Source organism: Nuphar pumila, chromosome 16 (genome assembly GCF_984573655.1).
Source record: "Nuphar pumila chromosome 16, dmNupPumi1.hap1.1, whole genome shotgun sequence".
In the NCBI taxonomy this organism is placed as follows: Eukaryota; Viridiplantae; Streptophyta; class Magnoliopsida; order Nymphaeales; family Nymphaeaceae; genus Nuphar; species Nuphar pumila.
This window is the reverse complement of record NC_143264.1, coordinates 73,204,305-73,217,453: the sequence shown is the minus strand read 5'-3', so window position 1 is coordinate 73,217,453 and position 13,149 is coordinate 73,204,305. Positions and strand designations below refer to the sequence as shown.

General features: G+C 37.1%; 1 protein-coding gene across 1 annotated transcript in view; it reads left to right on the top strand.

The window, feature by feature from the left end:
- The window catches only part of LOC149813566 (uncharacterized), a 58,659-nt gene that overhangs the window by 11,853 nt on the left and 33,657 nt on the right, over positions 1–13,149 (top strand). Inside the window, exons 2-3 of the mRNA XM_089991979.1 lie at positions 9,647–9,724; positions 9,838–9,913. Coding sequence (XP_089848105.1) covers positions 9,647–9,724; positions 9,838–9,913 — 154 coding nt within the window. The remainder of the gene's footprint in view (positions 1–9,646; positions 9,725–9,837; positions 9,914–13,149) is intronic.

The window sequence follows — 13,149 nt, the reverse complement described above, 5'->3', positions numbered from 1 at the left end:
TCTTCTTCTTCCTTCTTTGCTTCCTCTTCCTTCTCCTCCCCACGTTGCCTTAAGTGCCGAACCCAGGCTTTGCTATGATAATCGATGATATGATAATTATTTTTATTTCATTAATGTTATTTGTTAACTTAAAACTATTAAAAATTATATATATATATATATATATATATATTCCCACTGTAATGAAATGGTGGTCTTCAACAAATGCACAAATAACTCACAAACAAGTGTCTATTGGAGACACTACAAGCATGACCCTTGAAAGGGTATAAAAGGAAGAACACTTAAAATAAATAATATTTTATTCATGAACAAAATGCTTAAGAAGCATAGTAATGTACATTGAAGGGGTTCACCCCTATATATACAAAAAAGTGGGAGAGAGGAGAGCTCATTTTGAGCTCTCCAAAAGAGACGTTGGATTCCAACGTCTCTTAATATAGCTGTTGGACTACAGTCCAACAACATTTAACAGCATTTATTATAGCTGTTGGACTACAGTCCAACAGCTATTTGCACAGTCAAGTTCCAACAGGAACTTGACTGGATCAAATATCTAGTTTCTATTGAACTAGATGCTAAAAAAGAAAATAAAGGAAAATAAAAAAATAAAAAAAGAAAATAATAAAAGAAAATATAATAATATTAAATAATATATATATATATATATATATATATATATATATATATATTACAGATTACATTTTTAACACTTTCCCTCAAACTTACGGTACAATGAGCGAAAGTTTGTCTAAGAGGAAGTGAAATCTGGGAGCAGCGAGAGGCTTGGTGAAGAAGTCTGCTAATTGATATTCTGATGTAACATATGGAAGATCAATGGTTCCATGTAAGTATTCCTCTCTGACATAGTGACAGTCCATCTCAATGTGTTTAGTGCGCTCATGGAATGTCCGGTTGCTTGCAATGTAGATCGCACTTTTGTTGTCACAGCACATCTTTGAAGCTTGCGTTGCTTTAGCTCCCATATCCGCTAGCAATCGTCTGAGCCAAACAACCTCCATAGTGGTAGTTGCCATGGCTCTGTATTCAGCTTCGGTGGAGGAAAAAGAGACTTTCTGCTGCTTCTTGCACCTCCACGAAATTAAGGTTTCACCTAGGAACACACAAAAACCAGTAGTTGAGTGTCTATTATTGGGATCACCTCCCCAGTCAGCATCAGTATATGCAATTAAATTTAATGAAGATGAAGCAGACAAGAAGAGTCCTCGTGAAAGAGAGGATTTTAAGTATCTAATAATACGCAAAATCGCTCCCATGTGCACGGAGGTGGGAGCATGCTGAAACTGACTGACTGTATGAACTGCATGAGTTATATCTGGCCTAGTAATGGAAAGATAAGAAAGAGCTCCAACAAGCTGTCTATAAGGAGTAGGATCATCAAGAAGTTCTCCATCATCAATTTTCATTTTAACATTGACAACTTCTGGAGTGTCTACTTTCTTATCATCTGTAATTCCAGACCTGGAAACGATATCAAGAGCAAATTTAGATTGAGATATCAAATACCCCCGAGGGGAATAAGCAACTTCAATGCCTAAAAAATATCTTAATAAACCTAAGTCAGTCATTTCAAAGTGAGTTTTAAGAAGAGATTTGATATTTGCAACTCCCTGTTTGTCGCCTCCGGTGATGATCATATCGTCCACATAGAGAAGAAGAATAATGATGCCTGCATCAGATTTCTTAACAAACAAAGCAGTGTCAGTTAAACAAGGTTGAAAACCAATATCAAGCATAACATGACTAAATCGATCATACCAGGCTTTTGGAGCCTGTTTAAGACCATAAATAGCTTTTTCTAGACGAAGAGCTTTACCCTTAGGGATACTAATACCAGGTGGGGCTTCCATGTATACTTCTTCAACGAGATTCCCATTCAGGAAAGCATTTTTGACATCTAATTGAAAGATAGGCCATGTTCTAATGGAGGCCAAGGCTATTAAAGTTCTAACAGTGGTCATACGGGCCACAGGAGCAAATGTTTCTTCATAATCGATGCCATACTCTTGGGCATATCCTTTTGCTACTAAACGGGCCTTATATCTTTCCAGGGTCCCATCACTTTTGGTTTTGACTTTGTATACCCACCTACAACCTATAGGTTTCTTACCCGGAGGAATATCTTGTATCGTCCAAGTATTGGCCTTTTCTAGTGCATCCAATTCTATTTTCATGGCTTCTATCCATTCTATATGATTTTTTGCTTGAGAATAGGATGATGGTTCAACATATGATTGTATTAATGTAATGGCGGCCCTATACGTGGGTGAAAAAGATTCATAAGACAATTTTTTCTGGAGGTTTAGAGATTCTAGACGTTCTTCTAGGTGAGACTTCAGAGTATTTTTGTAATGCACATGGAAGATTTTGCTCTCTACGTCTTGAATATTGTAGACTAACATCCCTATGGATTTGCTCTTCATTATCATCATTTTCAACAGCAATAGGACTTTGATCATTGTCAAGGTCACATCCAACATCGCATTCATTGGATTTTGAAATTGGATCAATTAAAAACGAGTATTCAGTGACATCCTTGGATTTTTCAAATTCAAAGAAGCTTTCTTTTTCCAAAAAAGATACATTTCTTGACACATATAATTTGTCATTTTGAAAATCGAAACACATGTAGCCTTTTTGATTATCAGCATATCCTAAAAAGGCACATGAGATTGCACGAGGAGAGAGTTTGTCATTTCTGTTGGTGAAAACAAAACATTTGCATCCAAAGACTCTTAATCTAGAATAATCTGGAGTTAAGTTAACAAGCTTTTCTATTGGAGTTGTATTCTTTAATGAGGAAGATGGCATCCTATTAATGAGGTAGGTGGCAGTTAGGACCGCTTCAGCCCAAAAACTTTTTGGAACTTGATTTGCAATTAGTAATGTCCTAGTAGTTTCCATAATGTGCCGATGTTTGCGTTCGGCTAGGCCATTCTGTTGTGGAGTGTGTGGACATGATCTTTGATGTGTAATACCATGTAAATTGAGATAATCTTTGAATTCGTTGGACATAAATTCTCCCCCTGAATCAGTGCGAAAAATAGAAATATCATTTTGAAACTTATTTTTAACCATTTTATGAAATATTTGGAAGTTAGCAAAGACATCAGATTTATGTTTAAGAAAATAAATCCAAGTATGTCTAGAAAAGTCATCAACAAAAATGACATAATATGTATAACCACCTTTGGAAATTACTGGTGCGGGGCCCCAAACATCCGAATGTATTAACTCAAGTGGTCGTGAGGAAACAAAAGTTCTACTAAGAAATGATAACCTTTTCATTTTGCCAAGAATGCAGTCTTTACAAGAAAAATTTTCAGAATTACAAAATTTTTCCAAACTTGGAAAATATTGAATTTTAGACATATGAGGATGGCCAAGCCTTTTGTGCCATAAATCCAATTCTAATTTCTGAATATTATAACAAAATGCATTCTTGGGTAATTCCAAAAAGTCCATGTAATAAAGTCCTCCTTCTCTATGGCCTTTCCCAATCAGCTTCCCTGACTGACGATCCTGTACCCAACAACCATGAGAAGAGGAGATATTACATTCATAATCAGATATTTGCGAGACAGATAAGAGATGCAAATTAAGTTTAGGGATATATCTAACTTCTGGGATAAAAAATCTTTTGGATTTTTGAAGATTTTTAAAACATCCTATTCCTTTTACTTCGAGAGATGTGCCATCGGCTGTAAAAACCTTTGACACACTTGAGTTATTTTTAAGACATTCAGATAGACTATTAACATTTGGGGTCATATGAAAAGAAGCACCAGAATCTAAAAGCCAAGGAAAGTTACCTGGACCGGAGAAAGATGCAACTGCCGCTCCAGTTGAGGCTTCGGTTGAGGATGATACCCCTTTGAGAAGAGGTTGAAGGATTTCCATCAGTTGAGCCATAAACACAGGTGCATCTTGATCTTTTGACTCAGATTCAACAGATGCAACTCTTTTTTCTTCTCTTCTTTTTAACTTTGGACATTGAGGCCTATAGTGCCCCGGTTCATGACAATGATGACAAATAACTTTTCTTTTATCAAAGTCGTCGTTTTGCCTTCCAAAATGAGGCGGCTTGTAAGTACGAGTATGATTCCCCGGTCTAGATACAGCTAAAACGGAGTCATCATCAACTTTTGAAGTACTTTTTCTAAGTCTGTTTTCCTCCATAGTGAGCTCTTCTATAGTATCAACAATAGAAGGAATTTTTCCACGATGTAAAAGGGCCGATTTGGTGGATTCAAACTCCGGCCTTAGACCATTCACAAATTGATAGAAATGTTCCATATCGAGTTGCTTTTGGTGAAGCTCGATGTCTTCGGCACAATGCCATTTGGGCTCAAGAAGAGCCAACTCTTCCCAAAGTTCGGACAACTCATTATAATATTCTCGAATAGTTTTATCTTTTTGAGTCATTGTCCGAACTTTATCTTGTAAATTGCATACATGTGCAATATCTTTAAGGGAATACATGTTTTTGAGGTATTCCCAAGCCTTATCGGCATGCTCAAACTTAGCTAGACTAGAGCATTTTTTAATGTCTATGCTATTGATGAGCCATGACATAATTTTTGCATGCCCTATCCTCCATTCTTTCCATTTCTTTTCATAAGTGGCTAACGCCTTACTCTTCTCTTCTTCCGTTAGAGGAACCTCTTTATCACCCTCTTTCTTGGTAAGAGATAGTTTAGGTTCCAAATCGGAACCATCCACTATACCCCATAAACCTTTTCCCCAAATGTGGTGCTTCATAATCGAAGCCCACATTACATAGTTAGTATCATTTAGCTTCATAGGAATGATGGTGATCTTATTATTGTCATCCATCTTTTACAAGGGTAAGAGAGGAATAAATAGGAGGAGAGAGAGAAAAAAATAAAAAGAAAAGAAAAAGAGTAGACAAAAGAATAAGAGGATACAAAACCATTTTTTTTTGTAGCACAAGTTCGCCTTTCTTCAAACAAATCTTCTTGAGCCAAGAACAAGGTGATGAAACACCTTTTGTAAATGTGGCACGGAAATCGAGGCGGAAGCACTTCAAGATCTAAGGATTTCGTAGCTCTGATACCATGTAATGAAATGGTGGTCTTCAACAAATGCACAAATAACTCACAAACAAGTGTCTATTGGAGACACTACAAGCATGACCCTTGAAAGGGTATAAAAGGAAGAACACTTAAAATAAATAATACTTTATTCATGAACAAAATGCTTAAGAAGCATAGTAATGTACATTGAAGGGGTTCACCCCTATATATACAAAAAAGTGGGAGAGAGGAGAGCTCATTTTGAGCTCTCCAAAAGAGACGTTGGATTCCAACGTCTCTTAATATAGCTGTTGGACTACAGTCCAACAACATTTATTATTATAGCTGTTGGACTGTAGTCCAACAACATTTATTAAAGCTGTTGGACTACAGTCCAACAGCTATTTGCACAGTCAAGTTCCAACAGGAACTTGACTGGATCAAATATCTAGTTTCTATTGAACTAGATGCTAAAAAAGAAAATAAAGAAAAATAAAAAAATAAAAAAAGAAAATAATAAAAGAAAATATAATAACATTAAATAATATATATATATATATATATATATATATATATATATATATATATATATATTACAGATTACATTTTAACACCCACAACCCCACACTCTAGTTTTTTTAAAGTGCCGCACCCGCACCCGCACCCGCACCTATGTGACATAGTCTTTGTGTTTTCTTAGGCTATTTCGAAAACAAGAAAGGATTTAGGTGTTATGATATTGAAAATGATAAGCTTTATTTTTCAAGGAATATAACTTTTATTGAAAAAGAAAATGACTTTAAAAAAATTGAGTTTAAGAAACCATGTGTGTACTCATTTTTGTTTGATCTTATGCATGAGCATGATATTATTAATGAAAATGAAAGTAATGATATTCTTGGTATTCATGAGAGTGTCAATGGTAACACTCATGATGCTCATGAAGGTGATATGCCTATTGTTGAACGTCACAATGAACTTCAAACTTATTCTCGTCGTACACAAGACCAACCACCATGTGCATTAGAGAGGTATTCCCAAAGTCAAAACATAAATTAATCTAGTGTTAGAAAATCTACGAGAATATCCCAAGCACCTAATAGGTTTGTTTCTTATGAGTCATTTGAACCCAACTATAGAGCTTGTCTTATGGTCATATACTCCTATGTTGAACTATCCTCCTATAGTGAGGCAAGAAATCATTATGAATGGATTAAAGCTATGAATAATGAATTAAAAACTTTAGAAAAAGCCAAAACTTGAGAGATTCAATCCTTACTTATAGGAAAGAAAACCATAGGGTGTAGATGGATCTATAAAATTAAAACCAGAAGTAATTGATCACTAGAAAGATAGAAAGCTAGGATAGTAGCTAAAGAGTATAATCAGAAATATATAATAGACTATAAGGAAACCTTTGCCCTAGTAGCTATGATGACCACAGTTAGAACTCTCATCACCATAGCATCTATTCGAAAACAACCTATCTTTTAAATGGATGTTAAAAATGTTTTTTTAAATGGAACCCTTAATGAAGAAGTCCATATGAAACCTCCACCTGGGTTAGGTTAGACACATGAAAAAGTTCTTCGTTTGCGAAAGGCTTTGTATGGTCTAAAACAAGTTCCTAAGGCTTGGTATAACTGATTTAACAATATGTTGGTTCAATTAGGATTTAGATCTTGTTATACTGATACTGCCTTGTTTGTTAAGTCTTCTGATGTAGGTATAGTTATGTTACTCCTGTACATGGACGATATGATTATCACAGAGGTGATAAACAGGGTGTTAATCATATCAAAGATGTTCTCAAAAGGAACTTTGATATGACAAATCTTGATTTTATTTGATTTTCTTGGAATAAAAATTGGTTATTCATCCCGAGAGTATTTTTTATCTCGGACTAAGTATGCAACCAAGATAGTTGAAGGGTCAGGTCTTACTGATGAAAAGAGAGTTGATACACCAGAGATCATCAATGCAAAAATGAAGAAAGATGATGGAGAACTTCTGAAAGATCCAATTCCATATTGTCAAATGATTGGCACCCTAACTTACCTTTCTATTACTTGTCTTGATATTGCTCATCCTATTCATACTGCTAGTTAATTTTAGCATTCTCCCACTACAGTACATATGAGTGTTGTAATGAGAATAGTTAGATATGTTAAAAATACTATCAATCATGATTTATTTTTATCATCTTCATCTCCTTTAGATGTTGTTACATATACTTTCTAATTGGGGAGTAGATGCAAATGATCGTCGCTCTAAGTGATTCCTTGATATCTTAGAGATGTAAAATACAACAAAAGGTGTCATTGTCTTCTACAGAAGCCAAATATCGTGTCATGACCACCATGACTTTTGAATTTGTGTGGTTACTAAAGCTACTAGAAGACTTGGAGTTTACTTGACTTAACCCTCAAGATTATGTTGTGATAATAAGAGTGTTGTCTATATTGCAAGCAATCATACATTTCATGAATGAATAAAACATATTGAAATGGATTGCCATTATGTCCGTGAAGAATTCCTGAAGAAGACGATCACTATACCATATGTTTCATCAGAGTATCAACTGGCGGATTTCTTCACTAAGGCATTGCCCTCCCCTAGATTCCACTTTCTCCTTGACACTCTTGGTTGTGATTCTGTGAGTTTGAAGGAGGTGTTAGAATATAAGTGTTATGTATATATATATATATTTTCATATACATATATGTGTATATATATATATATATATATATATATTTTTTTTTTTTGTGCATGTAATATATTTTACCCTTTAGGGGTATTTTGGTTTTTTTGACAATTGTAATAGGAACAGCCCAATAGGGGAACTGTTTTTTATTTCTTTTATTTTTTATATTTATTTTGGATCATGTTGGCATTTGTTATATTGTCAAGGGCATATTTGTCCTTGACAATATAACCGTTGGGGGCTCCCCAACAACTAGATTTCTAGCCGTTGGGAGCTTCGAACAGCTATATTATGGGAGCTCCTCACTCCCATCTTGTGTATAAATATGGCTCTTATGCCCCTTGTTTCCTTATGCATTTTGTGTGCATTTGTTAGTAAATAAAGATTATATTTTTTATATTGTGAGTGTTCCTTTAAGCTCCTAAGTGGCTATTGTGCTTGTGCCCCTTTCGTGGCTTTGTATTTGCCTCTTGTTTGAGGTGTGTGTGGAGACTTCTTGATCTCATTACAACAATAATATATGGAAAATGCCATTTAGAGAAAAGTTAGTACATTACTTGATTTGGATGCCATTTTTCATGAACAGATGAAAGAAACAATTTCTTGTTCCTCTGTAAGGAACTCTTCCAATAGTTTCGAACCTAATCTCTTATAGATTGCGCGTACCGTACTTTTATGTTTACGAGCTAGAGTTCTAGCACACGAAAGTCGAAGTATATACTTTATTCGACACAAACTGTGTTTTTTTGAGGATCCGCTGTGATAATGAGAGAGATTTCTACATATCCACCCGAATCGAGCAATAATATCAGAATCCGACGAATCGGCCCAGACTGATTTACTAATAGGATACCCTGATACGTTACAGAATTTCGCTTTAACCAACGATCCAATTAGAGGAAAAATTGGGACTATTGTATCAAATCTCTTAATAGCAGTATCGATCATAAATGAATTCTCTAGCATTTGACTCCTTATCACCCAAGGCATTAGTCGTACACCTGAAAGATAGCCAAGCCGTAGAAGGTATCGCTAGACAACCAGAAGCAGAGGGTAAAATACGAGGTACTTTATTGCTTAGTCTGGCTTTTATGAAAGCTTTAACAATTTACGGGCTGGTCGTGGCATTAGCACTTTTATTTGCTAATCCCTTTGTGTAATCCTAGAAACGTGAAAACGTGAAAAATACGTACTTCTTTTATTGCTTTGGCCCTGCCACTTCGCTTCTTTAAATTATATCAACTCAACACTTCACTCCTACAATCACTTCTTCCTTGATCCAATACTCCAGGAAAGTACTGATTTGAGGAATTAGTGGATCCGCTTCATCAAGGACTCTTGATTGTCATGTTTAGCTTGGACCATGTTAATCTTAATCCAAGACGAACATCAAGTTTGTCAGTTTTAAATTCAGATTTGGATACTGGTTGTGTTTCTAAATCTCTGAACCTATAGTTGGATTTGAATCCATTATATTTATAAGGGATAAACACTTTGGTTTCATAAAATCATGCATGATGCATTCAATGTGCTTACCTTTACCACAAGTTTCACGTAGCATTGATTTCTTGTAGTAACACGTGTGCTCATGGTACAGGACATGAATCCAATTTGGTTCAAGTTGTTCCAAATTCAGTCAGATAAAAATTTTCTGAATCCAAACTGATGTAATTTTTATTTCAAATTTTTTGCTACAATGTCATATATTTGATTTGGGAACGTCAGAACTTGGTCCCAATTTGACTAGCTGTAAGACTTGAGAGCATCTTTTCCTGCTCTTTATATGTGTGTAAATTGCAAGTGGAAGCATTATTCATAATTACAATATCTGATAACATAACGGTCTTACTTTTATTCTAAAAGTATGCTCTTTGTGTTTATTCAGGATCATTACAAGATTCTGGAAGTTGATTATGATGCAACTGATGAGAAAATCAGATTAAGTTACCGAAGGCTTGCTTTGGTATGTTATATATTATGTACCTATTCGGTCTCAGATGATGTCATGCTTTGATATTATTCTGATCTTTTCACTTGCATCTGGTTGATTTCATATTTTGGGTTCTCTGTGCTCAGAAGTGGCACCCTGATAAGCATAAAGGTGACAAAGATGTCACAACAAAATTCCAAGAGATAAATGAAGCTTACAGAGGTAAAAGTGTTAAGTTTAATCGATGTTTGGATTTGACGCGTCATTTATGTGTAAAGTCAAATGCTTGATGGAATTCATAGATGCAATTCTCATTTTGAGGATCCATAAATGTTCTCTAGTTGCATGTGTTATGACCCCACTAGTAGGCCTCACTCACCTTGATCTCAGCCCACAAGGAATGTGAGATCGGTGAGGATCTTGGTTTAGTACTTAGCCGATTTTCTAATGTACTTTTTGAATTTTCATTAGCCCCAAGTTGTGCCTATAAAAGCACACTTGGCGCCACTTTGAGGATCATCTTTGAAATTGGAAATTCTTCTCTCTCTCTCTCTCTCTCCCTTTTCTTCTTCTCTCCCATCTTTCGTATAGATCTTAATTGCAGACCTTAGAATTAGGTGATCTCCTCCTTAATTTCAGAGTTGATCATGTAATTCACTCCTCAGAGGTTAGAACTAGACCATCAAGCGACCAATTGGCCGGCGGCCGCTGATCGGGCCTTCTCATTTGGTGTACACTCGGTTTCACCATTGGCCAAGTTCTTCACCAGTTTTTGGTTGCGAATTGCACAATTTGGCGATCATCCACGACAATTGGACTACCAACACCTTGTTGCAGCTGGGGAACATCAAATCCCAACCAAGGTCACTGGTGATGAGATCTCGGTGAGAGGATCTCAAAAATGCAATTGACATTGTCAAAAATGGCCGAAAAATCTGATATAGCTGTCGGAGGCCAAATCTATGAAACTGATGAGAATTACGACTAGATCGATGTGGTCTAATCGTGAATTCCTCATGGATCACATCAAATACTAAAGAAAAGATAGATCAAATATTAGATCTTTGATCTACGCAATGATCTAAGTGAATTATGCTCAAATTCACAAGGATCGAGAGCGAGAACCCACCTCAAGTGCAGTAGAGCTGCCCCCGGTCAACAATTGCCAAAAAACCTCTTGCCTTAAAAAGAAGTTACAAACATTACACGGGTAGACCCAAGTCTACAAAACCGAGTGCCCACAAACCAAGGATTGAGTAGCATACTCAATCTTAAATTGAAGAGTGAAGGAAAAAAGGAGAGTGCTTCAAATGTGGGGACACATGGGAACCGAGTCACAAGTACAAGACATTGTGAATCATCCAAGTGGTAGATAGCGACTATGAGGTTGAGGCTAAGGAAGACTCACAACAGTCTAGTGAGCCGAATGATGACATTTCAGATGTGGAGTATCATGCTTTATCCAGGGTGTCTGGCTCCCATTGGATGAGGATTGAGGGTCTCCTCAATGGCCACCTAGTGAGCATGTTGATAGACACTGGGGCCACTCACAACTTTATTCGAGATGAGACCGCTTACAAGAACGGATGCAAGATTAAGGAGCATCCAATCTTTGATGTGGTTATAAGTGATGGTGCTTGCTTGAAATACATGAAAGTGTGTTATGACGCTCTTCTAAAGCTCCAAAATGTGCCCTTCCAAGTAGACCTCTACATACTTCCCATCAAGGGTGTAGAAGTGGTCTTAGGCATGAGTTAGTTAAAGGAGCTTGGAATTGCAATGAATGCAATTATTATCAAAGACACACACCCAATCTCGGTCATTGATGAGTTGCTTGATGCGCTTCATGGTGCGAGCTTCTTCACCAAGATTGATTTGAGAACCAGCTATCATCACATCCGGATGGCCGAGGAGGATATTCACAAGGCGGCATTTAGGAATCGTGATGGCTAATATGAGTTCCTAGTTATGCCTTTTGGCATCACTAATGCACCAGCTACTTTCTAACGTGCGATGAATGGCATATTCCGACCCTTGCTTTTTTATGATATTTTGGTGTATAGTAAGGGTTGTTGGGCTGAGCATCTATGTCATGTAAAGAATGTATTGAGTTCAAATGCCTTGCATGCTAAATTGTCCCATTGTAGTTTTCGATAAAAGCAAGTGATGTATCTAGGACATGTCACTGGGCATGGTGTTAAACCATATCTGGCTAAAGTAGAGTCCATGCTCAAATGGCCCAAGCCCAAGAATGTAACTAGTCTTAAGAGGGTTTTTGGGTTGAACAGGTTACTATAGGCATTTTATGCAAGGGTATGAAACGATTGCTGCCCCTCTCACAACCTTGTTGAAGAAAGACTCATTCTTGTGGACACCAAAGGTGCAAGAGGCATTTGAGACCCTCAAGCATGTGATGACACAAGCTCAGTGCTTGCTCTTCTAGATTTCACCCAAGAGTTTATTATTAAGACAAATGCTAGTGACATTGGAGTGGGTGTGATGTTGATGCAAGGCAATCACCCAATTGCCTATACGAGCAAAGCTATCCCTAAGAGACTTCATGCATTGTTGGCATATGATAGAGAGATGCTAGCCATCGTCTTGGCCATTGAGAAATGGAGGCCATATGTGCTTGAGAGGCACTTCATCGTGTTGATGGAGCAGCGAGTCACCACCACTAGCCAACAACATTGGATCATGAAGCTCCAAGCATATGACTTCACACTTGAGTACAAGAAGGGCACAAGCAAACATGTAGCCGATGCTCTCTCCCGGCTTCAAGAAGACTACAGTTTGGATGCTTTTTCTTCAATCTCATGTAATTGGGCTGGAAAGGCATGTAACACACAAAAAAGATGATAGTGAAGCACAACATATCATGTGGGACCTCATGGAGGATCCCAAAAGCCACCTCACTATGAATTGAAGGGTGATGTCCTCTACTACAAGGGGCGAGTTTATGTACTGCCCCTGTGTGATTTGATTGGAGAGCTCCTAAAAAAGCACCATGACTCCCTAGGTGTTAGGCATATGGTTATCTCTAAGACCTACCAAAGGCTTAAGAGATACTACTATTGGAAAGGGATAAAAGGTACGATAATAAAGTATTTGAGGGAGCGCCAAGTGTGTCAAGCCAACAAGTATGAAGCGTTCAAGACTCCAGGACACCTAACCCCACTCCCAATACCCACTGGGGCGTGGGGAGATATCTCCATGGACTTCATTGAGGCCCTTCCTCCCTCCAATCGCAAGGAGGTCATCTATGTGATGGTTGACCGCTTGACCAAATATGCCCATTTCATGGCACTTCTAGCAAATTACACTATCCAAAATATGGTGGAAAGCTTCCAAGATAATGTTGGCAAATTATATGGCATGCCAAAGACCATTGTATGTGATCGTGGTGCAGTGTTCCCTAGCAACTTTTGGAGAGAATATGTCAAGTTATGTGGCATGAA